At 32.5% G+C, this 19872-nt stretch overlaps 2 protein-coding genes across 6 annotated transcripts; both read right to left on the bottom strand.

Moving 5' to 3' along the window:
* Positions 1-2519: 2519 nt before the first annotated feature.
* LOC133672737 (uncharacterized) lies at positions 2520-5892 on the bottom strand. 5 transcript variants are annotated; one of them, XM_062093249.1, is made up of 4 exons: positions 5583-5892; positions 5373-5478; positions 4441-4652; positions 2520-4017 (listed from the first exon to the last, which is right to left on the bottom strand). In XM_062093249.1, the coding sequence occupies exons 1-4, from the start codon at positions 5769-5771 to the stop codon at positions 2863-2865; spliced, it is 1662 nt and encodes a 553-aa protein (XP_061949233.1). In that variant the 5' UTR covers positions 5772-5892; the 3' UTR covers positions 2520-2862. The 5 variants fall into 5 exon arrangements, with proteins under 5 accessions (XP_061949233.1, XP_061949236.1, XP_061949237.1 ...); XM_062093252.1 differs by lacking the exon at positions 5583-5892 and having other exon boundaries at positions 5404-5478; XM_062093253.1 differs by lacking the exon at positions 5583-5892 and having other exon boundaries at positions 4441-4687; positions 5373-5429.
* Positions 5893-11521: 5629 nt separating this feature from the next.
* LOC133673201 (mitogen-activated protein kinase kinase kinase 3-like) lies at positions 11522-16690 on the bottom strand. The gene is made up of 11 exons (XM_062093909.1): positions 16071-16690; positions 14936-15271; positions 14669-14756; positions 14455-14517; positions 14128-14288; positions 13955-14030; positions 13452-13511; positions 13210-13317; positions 12853-13089; positions 12263-12366; positions 11522-12168 (listed from the first exon to the last, which is right to left on the bottom strand). The coding sequence occupies exons 1-11, from the start codon at positions 16484-16486 to the stop codon at positions 11910-11912; spliced, it is 1908 nt and encodes a 635-aa protein (XP_061949893.1). The 5' UTR covers positions 16487-16690; the 3' UTR covers positions 11522-11909.
* Positions 16691-19872: the final 3182 nt, after the last annotated feature.

Here is a 19872-nt window from a genome sequence, read left to right as displayed (position 1 = left end):
TAATGTAATAATAATAATAATAATGATGCTTTTAAAGAAGCAAGTTAAATTAAATTATTGAATTAACTGAATTTAATAAATTCAGTTAATTTAACAATGTAATTTAAAAAAAAACATAAATAAAACAAATAAAAAAATATTTGACAATAATTAAATATATACCCGGAAAGATAAAAAAAAAAAAATCCATCAAAGATTTATCGTTGTTTCTATGTAGACACTGCCCCATCATTAAAAATAATTTATCGAAATTGTTGTAATTATATTGTAAAAGGCTACATAATAATACCAAAAAAAAAACATGGGCTATCAAAGCAAAATCAAATAAAATGTCAAAACGATAATTTTTTTGGTCTAATTTAAAGGCTTTCCAGGCCTCAGTTAGTTTCAGCAAGACTAGAACATCCTAACTACATTTGAGTTCAATCCAACAACAACAACTTAGGTACGAAGTTAATTTTACTTTTATCAAACTCTACAGTCTACATTTGGCACGTTCAAATTTCTTTACAGACTTTGCATTGTCTATCAACGCATCCTCAACGTGCTCCACGTCATATGTTTTTTTATATTCCAGTCTGGCCTCCACGGTTCACCATCCTGTATTTTTGGCAAGCTTGGTGCTTTTTATCAATCTATTCTGAGTTATGAAAAGGGAAAAAAAACAGAGAAAAGAAAAGAAAGAGATGGGAATGGAAGTTTGATGATGACCTGCATCTTTGGAATACGGCATAAAGACCTTTTGAACAACGAGGGAAAGTGGTGTTAAAGCCTTCTCAGGTTTGCCTCGATCGCCATCTCCGTCGTAAGAAAGGCTGACATTTCTAGCCAACAGGATATGGAGTTCGTACGTCTGCACATGAACCTATGAGAAGAAGTCCGGCTGCCAGCACACCTTCAACTGTGTTTCTGTCGTAACACTTTGCACCATGTCTTATTATTCTTAGAAAGCTTGTTCATAACTGCATCAACAGCTACATTAAAAAAAAATGGCTCAAATAAATCTCAAGCTTTTTTGAGGTAGCGTATAGCGATAAGAAACTAGAGTTTCTCAATTTGTAAAATCTTACGGTTCTAATATATACATATATATATATAAGAAAGTCTGAATTGAAAGGTTTAAATGTCAATAATTTGAAAAATCTGGGTTTTCAATCGCTAATATTAGGAACCGAAAAGTTTGAATATCGATAACACACGAATAAACATAATTTTGAACTGGCTAATAGAGCACTTTTAGCAGCAAAACAGTTGGTCTAGAGAATCGAATTTCGCTACTAAATCCATTAGTGACAAAGATCTCCGTCGCCACTGAAACCGCGCCACCAATGCTTTTGTGGCAAAATGTACGTTTTGCCACTGAGTTATTAATTTTCAGTGGGGAACTTCATTCCCCAGAAAAAAAATCCACCATAAAAGGAAGTTCATTTGCAACTTCTATATAAATAATTCCATTTCAGATAACTTCTAACTTCATCACGAAAGGTGTTTAAAAAAAAATTGCCATGCACAGAAGGCTTGAGTTTTTGTTTTTGAAACTTCTATGCATTTAGGTGGCCGCCGCCGCCGCCATCTCACATGTGACAAGAACAGCATGATCAAAAACATTTCATTAGAATATGAAAGATATAAGAGTATAGCACAAATAATTGAATTTGTTAAGTTCACAAATTTCGGCCATTGAAACCTTGACACCAACTTGAAAATCTAATATAGCTACAAAGCTACGAGACAGAAAAATATTTCTCTTGGAGGTCCAAGAAGCCTCTTCTTCCTTTCCAAAAAAATCCCTTGGCTTCAAGTAACATCCTTTTGCAGCCTGCATTTGATTTACAGTACTCAATCATTTAAATAATTCAGCATCATTTAAGAAAGCTTAAACAAATGCATCACATCACCTAAAAAGAAAGAAAAATATGCATCACAGTGTACTAAACAAAAGAACAGTAAAAATTAAAGATTGAAATTCAAAGAAGTGAGAGACAAAAACAGAGCACATGGAATATCAGTAAATAGTTCAATCAAAACCCAACTAATAATCCTGGATTTGTTGAACTGAAAGCTCTCATGCTCGATGGTCTCCCGTTGGTTTCGTTACATGAATGGATTATAAGGATATTGAGATATTTTACACCTCTCTCTCATTACTTGCAAGTTGAGTAATACATAGCTGAATGAGGCTATATAATTACACTGGAAAATCAAGTATCTATTTTATCATTGTTGTTCCCTTGTGATTCATTCTATGTTGGAGATTTCCACAAATCTTCAACACCGAATCCTTTACCCTGCGCTTTGGTCATGATGAGCATGGTGGTGGTGATGGGCTAATTTGCCTCAAATTCCATGATTTTTGTGGCCTGTGCCGAATTTCCCACAATAGAGACGCCCCGCTTTCATATATTTTAGTGGGGAAGTTGTTTTCTCCATTATTGTTTTACACCACACTCAATCCTCTGTCTTTTGGTTGCTCAATGTATTTTTAACAACAGAATAACATAAATATAATTAGCAAACCATTTGTTCGTAACTTTTTTATTTATTTTCAACACTAAAAGATATCACAGAGGGGATACACAGTGATGCAAGGGTCAGTCAGTATCCCAGGCAATGCATCATATTGGCAACAATTCAGGAGCCCATTGATACTGTGAATACATTTTTTACCTTTAAGGCATAATAAATAATTGAACTAATAGGTTTGGTACCACCAGCAACAACTTTACAGATATTGTGTACTCTGGTTTCATCTCCACTGTTCTTGCATAGACGATGCATTGCTGATCTGAAGGCAAAGGACCTAAAAAAATAATGTTGAAAGAAGAGCGAATTGTATTGGTGTTTTCTGAACAATAATGAACATTAAGACTCAAATCTCCTCTTGGTTCCTTTCTTGGAGTTCATAAGTTCTGACAGGGAGGGAAGAGGTCGAGGCACAGGCACATTCATTGACCGGTATAACTTTCTCAAGGTCTCACTAAAATTCTGTGAGGATCCAATGGGGGAACGAACAGAAACCTTTAAAACTTCTTTCTTGACGGACTTCCCGCATTGTTTTGTGGTGTCCAATTTATTCTCACATTTCAATTCAGTATCCAGCTTACTCTCCAATATATTCTCACATTTCACTTCGACTTCATTTTCAAATGGGACATCTTGATCCATTTTATGAGCAACTACTTGTGAAGAATCTTTGATAGATTCAATTTTCTCCTCAGCAGGGAAACCAGAATCTGGGATGCCAAGTCTCGCTCTACCAAACAAAGTCACTTCTAGCCTTTTGCTTGGAGGAGACAAACTCAAAAGTCGTCTAGAAGTCACTTTAACTGGTGATGATTGAGATTGTGCAGAAATTTGAATGGTCTGTTCAACCACAGAAGGATAATCCAGGACTCTGGCTGTTACTCCTGTTTCTGATGATGCTTCAACATTAATGTCCAAAAGCTTCCACAAACGGTCATCTAAAGTTAGTTTAGTGCCAGAGCAATGCTTCTTAACATAATCGAGCTCCATAGCCAAGCAACTGGGGGTTGTTGACACAACCCATTTAGGAACAAGAAGTTGCAAAGCCCACTCCAATTCTCCCCTGGAGGAATGCATAGAATAACAGACATGCCAAACACCATTTGGGTCCCTAACTGCTTCGTTGAATCTCGGTTTTCTTTGACTTTCTGTTTCAGAATATCCTTCCTCGCATGCATACCATTGTGCTGAAGGACGGATAACGAGGGGCTCAGGTTGAAGATTAGACTGGGCCTCAGCAATCTTTTTAGCTGCTCGTTCATATAACTTGGGAAATCCATCAAACATATGGAAACGGGAAGATTGATCTTGAGTAAGAATTTCAGGAACTGTAAGTGTCAAAGCTCGGAAACTTTCTGTGTTGGCAACCTCATCAACAAATATCTTGGAACCAAATGTTTCATACACAGCAGCCAAAACATCCTCTTGACCAAGAAGATCACAGGTCAGATACACAACAGTTGCAGCAGGGTGCTTCCATATGCAATTAAGAACCTGGCTCATGAACATGCAAGATCAATCATTATACAACTTGCTAACATATTCCAGCATAAAAGAAGGGTTTAACACATCACAAAAATTAAAGCAACAAGTAACCAGTGAAAGGAGGGAGAGAGAGAAAGTGCATCAAAGTGGTTGCATTGTGAAGAGGAACACATTTATCTAAGTTATAAGAAAGAGGCAAGAAAATCAAACATAGAGTAATTAATTTGAAAATGAAAACATAAGCAAAGCTATATTCTTTGGACAAAAATGCTACTATGCTAACACAGAATAGGGGACAAACACAGACAAGAAGAAGACGTGCCATCACTAAGGGAACACAGAGGAAAGTCATTAAGGAGTATTCAGTCGGACACAACAAGAGCCATCAAGATTCAAAAGAGACTTGAGATGAAAGGGGGCAAATCAGAGTACCTGTTGGATTGCTGAATGCTTACTAGGAAGTTTCTGAGTGAATTTTCCAAATGTGCAATCTAAGAAAACATAATCAAGTTGGCACCTAGGTTCTTTTCCTTTCTTGCTGATATACTTCTCTGGTAAACATCTTACACCCTCTGGGGTAAGCCTGCAATCTCCTGTGTGCAGGATGTTACCAAAATTGCCTTCAAACAAGAACATTACAGCTCCTGAAGTTCACAAATCCATGCCAGATAAATATCATCTGTCAATAGAGCTCTCTAAGAATCATTTTAGGTCATGCACACATATAAAAGATACATCAAGCAATACCAATTCTCCTAGGACACACAAAACAATAATAAAGTACCAAAAAAAAGGAAGTGGAGTTGAAAGAAAAAGCCAATAAAGATCTGAAATTTCATAATCAGACATGCATAATACAATTCTAGAAACAGTCAATAGGTAAACAGACATGCATAATACAACTTCTGAAAACTCCAAGGCTAGGGAGATTTTGTCAGTAAGTTCCCTCACCTATGTGCTTCTAAGCTTATCCTTGCTAGTTGCTTATTGGAACTTGCTTCAAGTAGGAAGCATTTCAAAACTAAGGAATCTCAACACATACTATTTATTTCAAATATAATGCATCATTTTCCAAAAAGCTACACTGCTTTTTGTGTTCAATTCTGCCCGCAAAAAACCACAGCTGGCATAAATTAAAACTAAACCTAAACCAAACCCATTCTTAAATCAAATGATTAAAAAAAATACTAGCAGCAATCCTGGAACAGTACAATCAAATAATGAACCATCACAAATACCAATCAGATAATATATCCTAACAGAAACAAACATTCACCAAACCCACATAGCCAAAACCAATGAGCAGTTAAAAATCAATAATAAAACAAACCAAATCATCATCATCATAATATAAAAAAAAATACCAGGACAGTGATTGGCATCAAAAGCCGTGACCTTGAATTCTCCATCTGGGTCATTAATAACCACTGACTCTCCCACTTCAATGCCGACAAATAATGAACCCTCAAGCTACGAATACACATTAAAAAAAAAATCAAAATCAAAACCAGAAACTCAAAATTGGACCAAAAAACTCAAATGGGTAGTTCTAAGAACCTACAAAAAACACAAACCTGAGGGTAATTTTGAAGAACAAGTAATTTCGTGAGATGGGTTGCGTAAATTGGGTAACAAGAATGTGTTAAAATCCCAGAGGTGTGGTCTTTATGGGCATGTGTTAAGAAATGGTGTCTCTTTCTCTTAGAATTTGGACTCCATGTGTCTACAGAGAACGGTAGTCCTCTTGGCAGTTCTATTGGCATGTTTTTTGTTGTTTGGGTGGAGAGAAAGTGAAGGAAAATGGAGGGAAATTTAAAGGGGATAGTTTGGACTTTTTCCCTCTAAAAGCTTCCTCTGAAAGGAAGAGCAAATGGTGAGGTCGGATTCAAAGTCTGTCCAACCGCCTTAATTTGCAATAATTTATTTTAATTTTAAGTAATTAATTTTTTTTTATCGTTATCATTATACCTATACTAAAAGAAACGATTTTTTCATGTTGAAATGGCATAATTATAAAGTTTCTAATTTCTTACCGTTGCCGAAATTATAGCATAACAAATTTATAAAATATCTTTTTGTGAACATTGTTTAGAAAAAAATTTATTTAAAATTATTTTTATACTTAATATATTTATCATATTACTCTAGATTTATTTATCATTATTTTTTTGTTCTTATCTTTAATTTTTATAATTTGTTTTAGATTTATTTATTTATTTATATTTTAAAAAAAAAATATATTAGTTTTTTTAATTTTTATACTTGGAATATTTATCACTTTACACTAGGTCTATTTAAACAATTATTTTTGTTTTTATCTTTATTTATTTTTGTAGTTTTTCTTTTTTTTCTATAATTTTTTTTAAAAAATCATTATGCAAAGATTAAAAAGAAATAATATTTAACTTAGAAATTGTTACATTATTTTATTTTTCTATTGCAATAAAAATTAACTTAAAATCTTACAAGTTTTTATTAACATACTTTAAAAAATTATTCATGTTCATTTTATCGTGGATCAAATAGCTAGTTTTTTACATACTAAAATTATTATTTTTATTAAAAAAAACTATTTATAATAATCTATTTCAAAGAAATTATTAGTAATTATTTTATCAATCAAGTAATTTACCCATATACAAATTAATTCCAATAAACTATTTTGGTGTTATCTCATTTATACAAGGAAGCATTATACTAGTAACTTCTTGATATTTTTTCAGAAGAATTTTTTCTCACAAATATTCCATTCATTTAGAATTTTTTTTTCTCACGAATATTCCATTCATTTATAATTTATATATTTCTTATCTTTGAAAAGTGTGAGAAAAATGAAATTCCTCTAAAAAAGAAGCCAAAGAAATGAACAAGATAAATAATATAAGCCATTGTCGAGAAGAAGAATAAGAGGACGCGGGCCTCGGCTAAGGCCTGGGTTCTTTTTTCAAGCCCACAGGCCCAAGTTTCTCGCCTAGTAACTGTCATTTTTCTCTCTTTATAAAGCAAGCATTGCTCGGCCCAACTCATGAATATATCCTCCCACGTCCCACTACCTGTATTTCTCAACTTCTATTTTTCCGAAGTTACACCATAACTGCGGCTTGGACCAAAAAGTTCTTGAAATATAAAGAAATAACATTTAGAATGTAATTTTTTATTATTATTATTATCATTAAACTTTATATTATAATTTAAATTTAAAAAATATCAACCCGACTATTATTTAATCTATATAAACTCCGAGAAAAAAACCAAAAGATCAAACAAAAAATAAAAACCGATCGCCAATAAAAAAAAATCCTAAACCTGTTAAAAAAACCAAGTATGTCAAAGTCTATGACCTGGATTAAGATCTAAGTTATGAGCTAACTCAAGTTGATTTAGATTAATATAAAATGGTGTCTCAAGATTTATTTTTAAAAAAAGTTAAATGATATTTTAAATTTTTTAAAAAAAATTTAAATTAGGTTAAACACCAAGTCTACCAAATCAAAACTAATTCAATTTATTTTAAAATCTACCTCGAGCTAGATCTCTAATTACTAACTTTAACAGAATGTTTGACAATGTGGTAATGGTTGTTTTTCAAATAATTTTTCGTACCGAAATGTATGTAAATAAAAAAATTTTATTTTTTAAAAATTATTTTTAACATCAACACATCAAAACGATTCAAAACATATAAATCATATTAAATTTTAACTAAAAAATTTGAATTTTTCAAGAACATGATTTACACCGCTTTCATTTCTAAATCGTTAAATTTACCTGTCTAGACAAAATCAATTTAATAATACCACATTTTCCAAAAGATTCCAATAAATCTTACATCAAGAAGAGAACTGAAACACCTAAACCATATAGATTGGAATGGATTTTTCCTCACTTGTGTTCGATTCCAGGATCATAGCACCACCTCGACTTCCGGCATTAATGAGCTGGATGTGCAAGAAGAACGGAAAACAAGGACAGAAGCCATGAGTTTGAGTTTTTTGTTTTTTTATGGCATAGTAAAAACAAAATTGGTAATATAACACTGTTTAAAAAATAATTAAAATAATAACATAATTTAGAAAGTCCTAAATAAAAAATTAAAAAGACTTCTCATCATAGGAATATTTCAACAAAATAAATCTAATTATATCAAGAAAACTACCAATAATAATCAAAGTAGATCATATAAACTATTTAAAAGCAAGTGAATCTTTATATTTTTGGACAATATATAAGACCCATTCCTCTTGTAATTGATAATTTTTTTAATATTATTAAAAAATATTGTTGAGATATTTTTAATAGTATTAATAGAGTTGTCATCGGAATTTCTATGTGTTTTAGTAATCTTTCTTTATATATAAAAAAAAAGCCACTAATAATAATCACAATGGATTATTCGAACGGAATGGTTCAAAAATAAATAAATTTTAATATCTCTGGAAAATATGTATTTTCTATTTCATTTATTATTAATGATTTTTTTTATCAAATTTTTTTAATAATATTAATAGAGTTCTCATTTTCAGTGTGTTTTCATAATGTCTTTCTTTTTCCTTTTTTTTCTATTGTAAATTATTTTCTCTCTTTTCTTGGTTTACCGAATTTTCTTTTTTACCGTGCTGGAGTCCGAAAATACTCGATGAGTTTCACTGCCATCAATCACTGTAGTTAAATGCACGTCTTCCAATAAAAGAAGTCTGAGTAACGCCGTCATAACTCATAGACTAATCCGAAATCAGGCTTGATTCATTAAACAGTGGAGTTAACTTAATTAATTATTTTTATTAAAAAAATTAACACTTATCTAATCTAATTCGATTAAAAGACTATTATATTTTACTTTAGTTCATTTTAAATTCTTCTTCGAGACCTGTTTGGTTTTATGTTTTCAAAATATTTTAAAAAAAATTAATTTTTATGTTTTTAAATATTTTGATAGGTTGATATTAAGAATATTTTTAAAAAATAAAACTATTATTTTAATTTATATTTAAAAAATAAAACACTTAAAAAAAATTAAATTTAATATCATGGAATTTTCGAGAAGAATCGACAGGTGGATTTTAATAACTATTATTTCGTAATTAAAACCAAAACCGAAGTAGAATTGGAGGTATTAATTAAATCCCTATCGTTATCGCTTTATATTAAACAAGCAAATAGCCTTGTCGATCGAGAAACGAGCAACATCTTTCACGTTCATGTAAGTTCGGCAAAACAGACAAATGGATTTTTGGATCTGGAATCATAATAGGAGGAGATGGAGACTCGTCTGGATTTTTGGATAATATCAGCCGAAGACCTTCAAGAGGCCCTTGTCCGATGCCTCCACCTTTAGCTCTCCCTTTTAGCACTGAAAACCCAACTTTTGTCTCGGCAATGGTGGAGACGGCGGGTGGGTTTAGCTCTGAATCTGAAAAACGAGTAGGTCGGATGCAAATGAGCTCTCCCCCATAAAGATTTGATCTCGGAATATTAATGGTGGTGCACCCAGTCGATGTTTCATGGCTTAAATAGACTGCTGTACGTTTTTAGACCCGGTTAAACGCCCGGGTTCCGGGTATTAATTGGGTTACCGGGTCAATTTTATATTATTTTAATAAAAAAAATTAATGGGTTGTAACTGGATCAAACGGGTTGCTAGGTTAACCTATCGGGACAGCCGAGTCATACTAGATTTTTTCTTTTTCTATTTTTTTTAATTTATTCTGAATTGACTTGTCAAATTGAACCAGATTTTAAAATTATATATTGTACACCATTTAGTCAGTGTCTCTAACATTATGAGCTAAAAAGATAGTTATTAAATCGCTATCACTGTATAAAAACATTATCTTTTAAAGAAATTGTTAATATAAATAAGAAAAATTCTATTATATAGGTATATAATTAAGAAGGGAACATATAATTAAGATAAATCATAGATCCAATTGAGAAGGGAACGGCAATATATGAGATTAAGGATTAAGCTGAAAATTGATATGAATACTTTAAGGTGATTTAAATATTTTTTTATAATAAATAGAAAAAATTAATTAGACATTGTTGCAAGATCAAAGAGGCGCATCTTGTTTTGCCATCAAATTCAAAAGATTTAAAATATTTTCTGTATTTTTAATAATTTTTTAATATTTAAAAAACAATGTTGACCTGCTAAATAACATGGGCTAATATATTATTATATATAAAAGCACCATAAATGAATCCTTGGTATAAGAGACTATCATAGCTAATTTCCTTCCATATTTTCTTGATTTAATTTCACTATTTTATTTAAAATTATTGTGTAATAAAATAAAATTTTTTATTATTATGTAACAAAATAGAAAGGATAGATTTAGTTGGGCATTAGATGGATCACGTGAAATTATCTTCTATATTATGGTGGTTTTTCTTGATTCAATTAGGGTAATTGTTTTTTTTAATAAAGGTAATGAATGGTTAATACCATGAATCTATGGTAATATGAGTGACACATTAGCTATAAATATGATTAAATTTTGATCTATGTGATAGGTTAAGGTATTATATTTAAAAGTTTGTTTGGTATTGTAGTAGCGATTGTTTTTTAAAATATTTTTTGTTTGCAAACATATTAATATAATATTTTTTTTATTTTTTAAAATTTATTTTTGATATCACCACATTAAAAAGACCTGAAAATATAAAAAAAAATTAATTTGAGATAGAAAAATAAAAAATCAATTTTATAAAAAGCAAAAATTAATTTTCATTGAAACAAAATCTTGTAATTAATATCGTATTAGGAATAGTGCCAATGTGTACGTGATTGTGTTCTCCTGATAAATATAAGAAGATAAAGAGAAGGAAAAGATAGCAAAGATAGATTTATACTATGCTTAATATCCTTGGATTTTCGAGATATCATGATGCTGCCACCGACTGAAAACTTTCTTCTGCCGTGCGGCGGTTCCAGAAATGCCAGCAGCGAAGACAACATATGAACGAAGGAGAAAGAAAATGTGGAGATCACTCCTCAGAGATCCAGTCTCAGAAAGACTAGAGTGGACAGCTGAGCAGCTTTGCACCACCACCAACAACGACAGAAACAACAAAACAGGATCACACTTGCTGGCATTGCACGTTTGGCATCATTAGTCAAAGACCTCCCCCAGTGGCCAACTTCGCCTGGTCACATCAAATTTATCATTGGAGTTACTAGAACACTCTCAATCATCAATAACTTCAAAATTTTAACGAGTTTTCATGACATTATCGAAAAAGAATTTCTCGAAGCATTGATAGCAATCTATCTTGCAAACTCCGAGTGCTACAGGCAACCTCTACCGTCACTGTCTATCCATCTAGACCATTTATAGCCCACATACACAGGAGGAGACAGTTGCTAGACATGGTTGCCCCTAACGATCCCGCCACAGGCCAATAGATGGTGCATCAACATCATTCAAATAAAACCTCATGTTCACCCTAGACTTGGTAAGAAGAGAAAAATGGGAGTTCGGGGAAACAGTGAATAACAATGGAGGCGGCCTGATGGGGGAGCTTGAACCACATGCTTTTCATTATCTAGCTAAAAGAGTTGGTATAAGCAGTGATCTTATAGAACAGACTAAATTACAACAAGAATGTTACAAACAAACTGACATCTGCCATTTACAATAATCAAAGAAGAGTTGTCTAGGTATCAAGAAATTCAGCGTCTCCCCCTACGCATCAAAATTCAGTTTCTTCTCCGCTGATCACGCCCAGCACCCTCTTCAGAAGTTTATAGAGAGGAGTTCACTAACTTCACTCTGACGAAAGGGAAAATTTATGGCCGGATTCTTCAAAAGATCAAGGAATCAGAGATGTTACACCCGTGTTGTTCTGGTCGATACCTCATTCTGGGGAGATCGACTATTTGTGTTGATATTTACACTCTTTCAGATGGGTCTTGTTCTCGGTGATGTACCCGGGGTTTGAAATTTCAACGGAGGGGTATCGAAGAAAAGTTCGTGAGTGTATGGACCTTGTCTTATTGGATATAATGAGAAGTCACTTAAATTGTAACTGCTTTGTCCCATCATGGCAAAGGCAGGGTGAGGAGGAGAAAGATAACTAATCCTCTGTGCAGGCCCATGTTGTCGTAGTGGGCTAGAACAAGGAGATACAGGCATAGATGTGATCATTCTGCCATCATCCCTGCATACAACAAATAAAGTTAGTTGAAAACTTAAAATAATTATAAAGTATGAGTGTAGATACATATATATATGAATGGCAGTATGTCGTTTACCTTGGATTCTTCAGTGCTCTTATATTATTAACCACCGGCTTCATTGCAAAATCTCCATCACAAGAATTGGCATTTGTTCGGCTGGAGTTAAGCTCTAAGGCTGGCTGCTCAGCCAATAAAATAATTTAGCAATTAGCTGACGTACAAGTTGAAGTTGAAAAATAAAAGAGATTACGAGCACAAAACACTAAAATTCTAGAGGGTATAGCAGCAACCAAACTTTTTAATTATAAGCTCCTTTCACATACACATACAGACGAATAATTTAGTGGAAGATAAAGACATGCATGTGCATGCAAAACAAAGCTTGAGAATAATACTAGTAGTAAATGTGATAAATTCAATCTTAAATTGTGTTTGTCCAACAAAAATTAAAGATGGAAATTAAAAAGCCTGGTATGGACACGTTTTACTAGATAAACACTGCTTTACCATGTATTCCACAAGCATGAAACAAATTCCTTCTAATAATCATGTTATGCAAATGTCCATTTTTAATATATTTAACAAAAATTTAACTCATATCTTGCCATTTGGAAGAGGCGATCCCTATCTAAAATATTAGTTTACTAAGTCTGCAAGGGGCATACCGGTGTGCGGCTTCCATCAAAAGTTCTGGGAAAGGCATCCCTAGTAATGTTGATGTTCGCAACTCTTGTTGTCGATTGGTCCCGAATGAAAGGGTGGTCCAACAACTGTGAGGCCGTAGGGCGTGCTAACGGATCTCGTTGCAGGCATAGCTTTATGAAACTTTTTGCATCATTGGAAATATAATCAGGAATATCTGGCATATCTTTGCTGTTCCCAATTTTAAATATCGCAGCAACCTGTTAAATTCAACATAATACAACAGTCTTGATAATGAGCACTTCAAAGCTGGGTATGACAGAACAACAACCATGACACAATATTTCTGCTAATTAAGTTCTAAATTTTAAGATGCGCACCCCTTCGTATTGGCTCCATGGTGGTTTTGATGTTGCCATTTCAAGAATTGTACATCCCAAACTCCATATATCTACAGCAAGACTGTAGCCATTTGTATTCATCACCACCTGAGATGGGAGTATCCATAGAAAACAGCAGACACTAATTAGAAAAAAAAGAAAAGAAGAAACAAAAGCTGAAAAGGGGCCGAAAGAAAATGAGTAAAGGAAAGGTATTTTTTCTAGAGAGAGAGAGAGGCTACCTCAGGTGCCATCCAGTAAGGACTTCCCTTGAATGAAAGCATTGAAGAGCATGTCATAATCTAATACAGAATCACAAAACACTTCTGATTATCGTCCAAAAATGGGATGGAAAAGAATAAAAAACTTGTGATCTTTTATTTCTGATGAAGAACAAGGCAAGTTTAAAAATTGATATTCATTATTCTCCTATTTCATCAGCCAAAAGCTTTTTTCTGGATTTGCCAACTTGTTAAATGTGCAATAACATACTTCACACATACAATCATATTGATGAAAAGGAAAAGAAACTTGATTCCTAAAAAACTATTTGTTCTTTAAAGGTGCGCACAAGACAAAGTCCTTGCGAAAGAGAGAAACATCTGCGAAATCATATACACGCTTATGGTCTTATTTAATTACTCCCACAACTAAATAGTTCGAATGACTTTGAAATTATGTGAAGTCTGATATTAGCTTGAAAAACAATTAATATTAAACTTTATCAATTGCAGATGACACATACATGTTTAGCCATGCCAAAGTCAACCAACTTGATTTCACCATTAGGATCCACTAATATGTTTGCTCCTTTGATATCCCTGCCAAGAACAAAAAATTTCATAAAACCAATGAAAGGCTGAAAAAAAATGTGATTTCAGATGTGACCTATTAACCATAATTACCGTTAACACATACCTGTGAACTGTATTTCTTCCATGCAAATATGCAAGCCCAGAGAGAATCTGCCTAGTATAATTTTGAATAACCGGCTCTGTAAAGGCACCATACTCTTGAAGTAACTTGTGAATTGAGCCACCAGATACATACTCTAAATAAACTGAAAGTGTTTCTTCACTCTAGGAAAATGAAAAACCAAAGAGATCACAAAATTAAGGTCCAATTATGACAACCAATCAGTGAGACTGAACAGAATAGAAATTACATGTCAAGAAATGGATTTCAATAATCTCTCTCAATTATGTGTGAATGCATTAGATTTTCATGTTAAGAAATAACTCATACCAGTTCACTTCCATAGTAACGAACAATGTTTGAATGTGATAGCTGACTAAGCAAATCTATCTCCTGTTGACAAGGAGCAGTAGTTAGAAACATGCCATCAATTGCCAAAAACATCTAAAGGACGAGGTAGAAATACATTTGTAGAAACTTTAGTATTCAAGGAACAAATTTTAATTTTACTGTTAGCTGAATTTGATGCCATAAACAAATTTACCTGTTTTAGTTGCTTGAGACATTCTTTTGATGTTGAATCGTCTGAAATAACCTTGACTTCTTTTATTGCGCACATCTGTCCACTCCGGCTGTTTAAGTAGCAAAACAATATTTAGAAGAGAAAGCCATGAAATGCAATAGGAACAACATATAAAGAGTCTTCAAGCGCTGATGGTAAATAGTGCTTAAATCATCTTCAAGTAGTATGTCATTAAGACTTAAAAATTTGCAGTTAGGCTAAATACTCTACAAGAAACAATGATATTACCTGTTAAATCCGAGGTAAACGTGTCCAAAAGTTCCCCTTCCTAGGAGCTTTCCTTTCTTCCATTTTGACAAGGTAGAGTTGTCTGTTGCTCCAGTAGTTCTTGTGCCCGGTAATGATGGCGGGCTTGTGGGAGAACCTGGTGGAAGAGGCAGTGGATGACATTGGCTCTTCGCATCTTCCAGCCTCCCAGTCAAGGAGTCTAAGCTCATACCACCCAGCAGCGGATGGAGAGGTGAAGTAGGCCTGCTTGTTGTTCTCGACCCTGGAACAGGACTTCTCGACCCAGGAACAGGACTTTTTGAACCCCCACCATGTCCTCTATGATCAACAGATAACCTGGATTACAGTTGGCAGATGCACTTGAGAACCATACTGAATCCATTCTTGAAATTCTTAACCATCTAGATTTCAAAATCAGCTAGCTGATTATAACAAACAAGAAACCCTCATCTCTAGATATTGCAAATGGAGCAGAAACTCCATTGCTTAAAACTAGCAATTAAACCAAAAAAAAAAACAACAACAAAGCTTCTAATTTTACAATATAGATGACATCCTTAATTAGTATAAGCTTCATTTTAAATTTAAAATCTTATTAAAAACATTCACCCCTAATTTTAAGTCCAAATGAAAACCAAAATGGTCAAGAACTAAGTCCCATAAACCTTGGACTGTCCAATAAGGTAAAAAAGATCCAAATCAGGAACATTTGATTGGAAAGAGAAAGTAACTCCCATCCAAAGGTCTCAAACTCTGACAGGAAAAATTAGGAAAGAGAGAGAGCACAGGGGATTTAAGGACAAGGTATTTCGAAACAGCAAGTTTCAGAAATTAAAAAAAAAAAAGCTGAGAAAACAGAAGAGACAGCAGCCTCAGACAACAAACCCCAACTCTGACACAAATTTTCAGCTAAGATTAAAAAAAATGCCCTTTTTTTTTCTTTTTTCTTTTCACTACTCAAACAAAAACCCACCTAAAAATAGTTCAAGCCTCTTCTTCACATCTAAAAATAATCAATCAAATTCACCAATCAAACAACTCCATTTCATAAACCAGAATTCAACCCAGAATTCTAAATCCCACCAAAACATGAAAACCAAGACTAAGAACCCAGAATTTCTATAGAAACACTAACCTGTAACCACCAAACAGACTACTACTACCCTGATTATTATCATGATCTTCAACACCAGATGACCCAGAAGAGCTAACACTTGAAACAGAACCCGACCCGGGTCCAAACCCGACTCCACCACCAGCACCTCCAATCCCACCACCAGCACCAAGATCACTCACACATGGTTCAGGCAAAGGAAGCCCTCGTTTTTCACCTGTATCCGAATCAAAACCCGAAAACCCGGATGATCCACCACTGCCAGCAAATTCCTTGCTGCCACGTGGTGAATTCTTTCTCACAGCCGCCTCATCAAGACTACTTTTCCTCTTGTTTTCTGTGATGCTACAGATCTTTTTATCATTTTTTCCATGTGAGTTCTCTTGATTGCTCCCTTCTTTGCTCTTGCTGCTCCTTTTACTCCACCAAGCAGGCATTTTTTTGCCTTGTAAGATTGTAAAGATGCAAACTTTATCGACTTGGGAGCCAGAATAGAGATCAAGATATGATTTGTTTGTGTGAAAAGGGTAGACTTCGAAGAAAGAAAAGATTAGAATGGGGGTGTTGAGTGGAGATTTATATTAAGGGAAAGGAGGAGGAAACGCTAAGAGCACAAAAAGAGGACTTTTTTTTGTGTATTTTTTAGAAAGAGAAAATTAGATTTTTTTCAACTTTTCAGCGAAAGAAAGTATATTTTGTATTTTATGAGTTTTTGTGGTTATGGTTATAATTTGAAAATGTAAATTAAAAAAATTATAAATAATAATTTTTAATGAAAAAATTACTTAAAAGAATTAAATTATTGATATAGTTTTTTTAAATAGTATAAATATAATTTTTTTTATGTGCACACAGAATGGAAAAAAAAATTATTTTAATAATTTATTTACATTTTAATTTATTTAATATTAATACTTTTAATTTTTTTAGAAAAAACATTAAGAGAAGTTGTGGAGATGAAAAAATAAATCCTTAAATTATTTATTTTAATATATATGTTTTTTGGATAGGTATGAAGGAATTATTTTTTAAAAAATCATTTTAACTTTTTATTGAACTATTTATTAGGGAAAAAAGCTAAAAAATTAGTTTTCTACTTTTAGTTCTTCATTTTGCTCTCCCATTAGAGATGCCTTAAAATTAAAAAAATAATAATTTAATGAGATAAAAATAAAATTATAGTATGTACCATTTAACCAAACAAACATAGCTAATTAAATTTTTTTCTTGGGATGTATGGTTTAAAACAAGTTATAATCTAAATTTATGTGATAGAGTAAGCTTGAATTAATTAAATGATTAGTTTCTTAACCACATTAAATTAAGGTTAAAAAATTAAAATTCTCATGCACTTTTTATGCCAAAGAGCAAAACCTAAACATGGAATCAATAGAAAAACGAAATTAAATAAATTTAGCTAACTTAAAAATATTTTTATCCCAATTCATACATATAAAAAAAATAATCGAATGTGGCCGTAAAATGATCGAAATTTTGTTGTTCATAAGTTAAAAAATAAATAAATGGGTTTTAGAGAGAGAAAGAGACGAGGGGAGGTGTGGGGTCCAGAGACTACAGTGAGGAACAACTAAGGAGAACGAAGAGACGGCAGGCGGTGGTTGAGATAAAGAAAATGAGTGATGACGTGGCAGCTTTAAAATTAATTTTTAATTTTCTTTAGCTTTCAGACAGGAGTGAGAGAGGGACAGGGAGTGGGGCTTTTACGTGTGGCTTTTGCTTTATTATTTTCTTCAAAAATTAAAAAAAGGTGCATTGTATTTATTTGGGTGTGTTGCTGAGACAAGAGAATCTACGTTGATGATTTTCATGATTGTACTAATTTTTTTAAAAAAAAAAACATTATTTTAGATATCGATTTATTTTTTTAATTAAAATATTCAAACCAAATTACTAACATGTGATTTCTAACCAAACCTCATTTATATAAAGATTTTATCTGAAAATACGGTAAAAATTATATTTTTTAAAAATTAATTTTTTTTATATTTTGAATTATTTTGATGCATTTTAATACAAAAAATACTTTAAAAAACAACCACAACCACACTCTCAAACAAACTAGACAATAATATATTTTATTAGATACATGATCATGTGAAATTAACTATGTTATTAGACCTTATTAATTAAATAGTCATAACCTATTTATATTATATAAGAATCGATGAACCTCATATTTGAATAAAAAAAATATATTGTAATTTATTTATTTATTTTTCACAATCTAAGAGTTATTGTTATCTGAAAAAGAAAAGGCAGAGGAGAGTTTGCATATTGTACCTCAATTAATCATCATTAGATATCATCGATAACCTTAGCTTAACAAAATGATATCAAAAGAAAAGGGGATAGAGTTATAGGGTTATTCTCTGAAAATTATTGTAATTTTGATTGATATTTTTTAAATTTACAAAATGAAATTAACCATATATATCCCTTTTATTTCTTTTTTTATATATATAAATAAATAATGTTTTTACTTGAGTATTAAGACTATATATTTTAATACTTTAAGACTAAGGTAAGAATTATTTTTTTTTCATCATTAACATCATCAGTCACTTTTCAATGATTGGATTTGAAAGAGAATTAGCAAATTGGATTTCACTCTGTAAAAATAATACAAATTAATTGTCTATGCATAAAGAAAATGCACTAAACCTGTGCCTATTTGGAAATTTATAATAATTTCCCGTGCAATTTATACATAAAAATTACATATTAATCCATGTATTCTTTGTAGTCTCTTTCTTTATATATCGAGTCCCTCTACTATCGATAATGTGGCTCCTCCGATGGGATTTCATCCAGTTTTCCGACAACAAGTGACAGGAGAATTGCGAAAGTGATCCATGGAAAAAATAAAAATAAAAATAAAAATCAGAAAAATTTATCTCTTCTTATACTTCAAATTTTCAAAATTAAATTGGCTAAAAAAAACCCCTCAAACTTGACTTTCTCTCCCCTCTCCTCATCTTACAACAAAATTTTCTAGTAATGCCTTCAATAAATCATCTGAGATGTAACTCATATGTTGATCCCTTACACCTAAGAACACCAAACTCTCTAAACCTTAGCTTTCTCATTAAAACTCCTTTGTCTTCCACCATTATTGTCATACATGCCATTGCCGCTATTATAGTTGCCTCATGCCCTTTTATTTCTCTTTTACTATTGATTCATTTCTTTCTTATGATTCTGGACAAAATCAAAGGAAACACAAACTGAATCACACTCGATCGTATAGCTATAATATCGATTACCTTGTTATGTTTGGAGGATGGTTTTGAAGTTGGACAGGTTGAACTTAAAAATGGTCCTTAATAAGGTTCGAAGAAAACTCTAAAAGATCAAGTTCTTAATTCCGAGTCTAATGGATGGACTCGGATATTTAGGCTGCTAGGTTTGAATTTCACAACCACCTGCAAAACAAATCCTATGTCGAGCTTAGAAAACCTTCCAGTACTTTAGTTAGCACAAATTCAAGAGGAGGGAAACTTTTAAGACTGTGTTATATGTGTTTTTAGAGAAGATATAAGAGTTGATTAGAGGTTGGAGAAGAGAGTCTGAGCTCTTCTCTTGGACTCCTTTACCTAATGGCTGATGGCTCATGCATATTTATACAGTCATAAGTCATATCAATTTATATGGAGGTAAAGTTAGTAGTTAATCATCTAGATGGTGGTCCAGTAATAAGAATTTGAGATTAAAAAGTTTGTTCTCTTTATGATATCAGATTCGAGTCCTTGGTTGCTCATATGATGGTCACTTGAGGCTTACATGGTCGTTAACTTCAGGGCCT

Source organism: Populus nigra, chromosome 14 (genome assembly GCF_951802175.1).
Source record: "Populus nigra chromosome 14, ddPopNigr1.1, whole genome shotgun sequence".
NCBI classification, from domain to species: Eukaryota; Viridiplantae; Streptophyta; class Magnoliopsida; order Malpighiales; family Salicaceae; genus Populus; species Populus nigra.
The sequence above is the reverse complement of the archived record's forward strand: the minus strand, read 5'-3'. Positions and strand labels throughout refer to the sequence as shown.

Bases quoted from the DNA above. Each gene is read 5' to 3' on its own strand.
- LOC133672737 (XM_062093249.1), bottom strand. From the start codon at position 5,771: ATGCCAATAGAACTGCCAAGAGGACTACCGTTCTCTGTAGACACATGG. The intron at 5,479-5,582 runs GTTTGTGTTTTT...GTGTATTCGTAG, and splicing joins TTCTTCAAAATTACCCTCAG to CTTGAGGGTTCATTATTTGT. The intron at 4,018-4,440 runs GTACTCTGATTT...TTCATGAGCCAG, and splicing joins AGCATTCAGCAATCCAACAG to GTTCTTAATTGCATATGGAA.
- LOC133673201 (XM_062093909.1), bottom strand. From the start codon at position 16,486: ATGCCTGCTTGGTGGAGTAAAAGGAGCAGCAAGAGCAAAGAAGGGAGC. The intron at 14,031-14,127 runs GTATGTGTTAAC...TGTTCTTGGCAG, and splicing joins GGAAGAAATACAGTTCACAG to GGATATCAAAGGAGCAAACA. The intron at 13,090-13,209 runs GTGCGCATCTTA...TGAATTTAACAG, and splicing joins CATGGAGCCAATACGAAGGG to GTTGCTGCGATATTTAAAAT.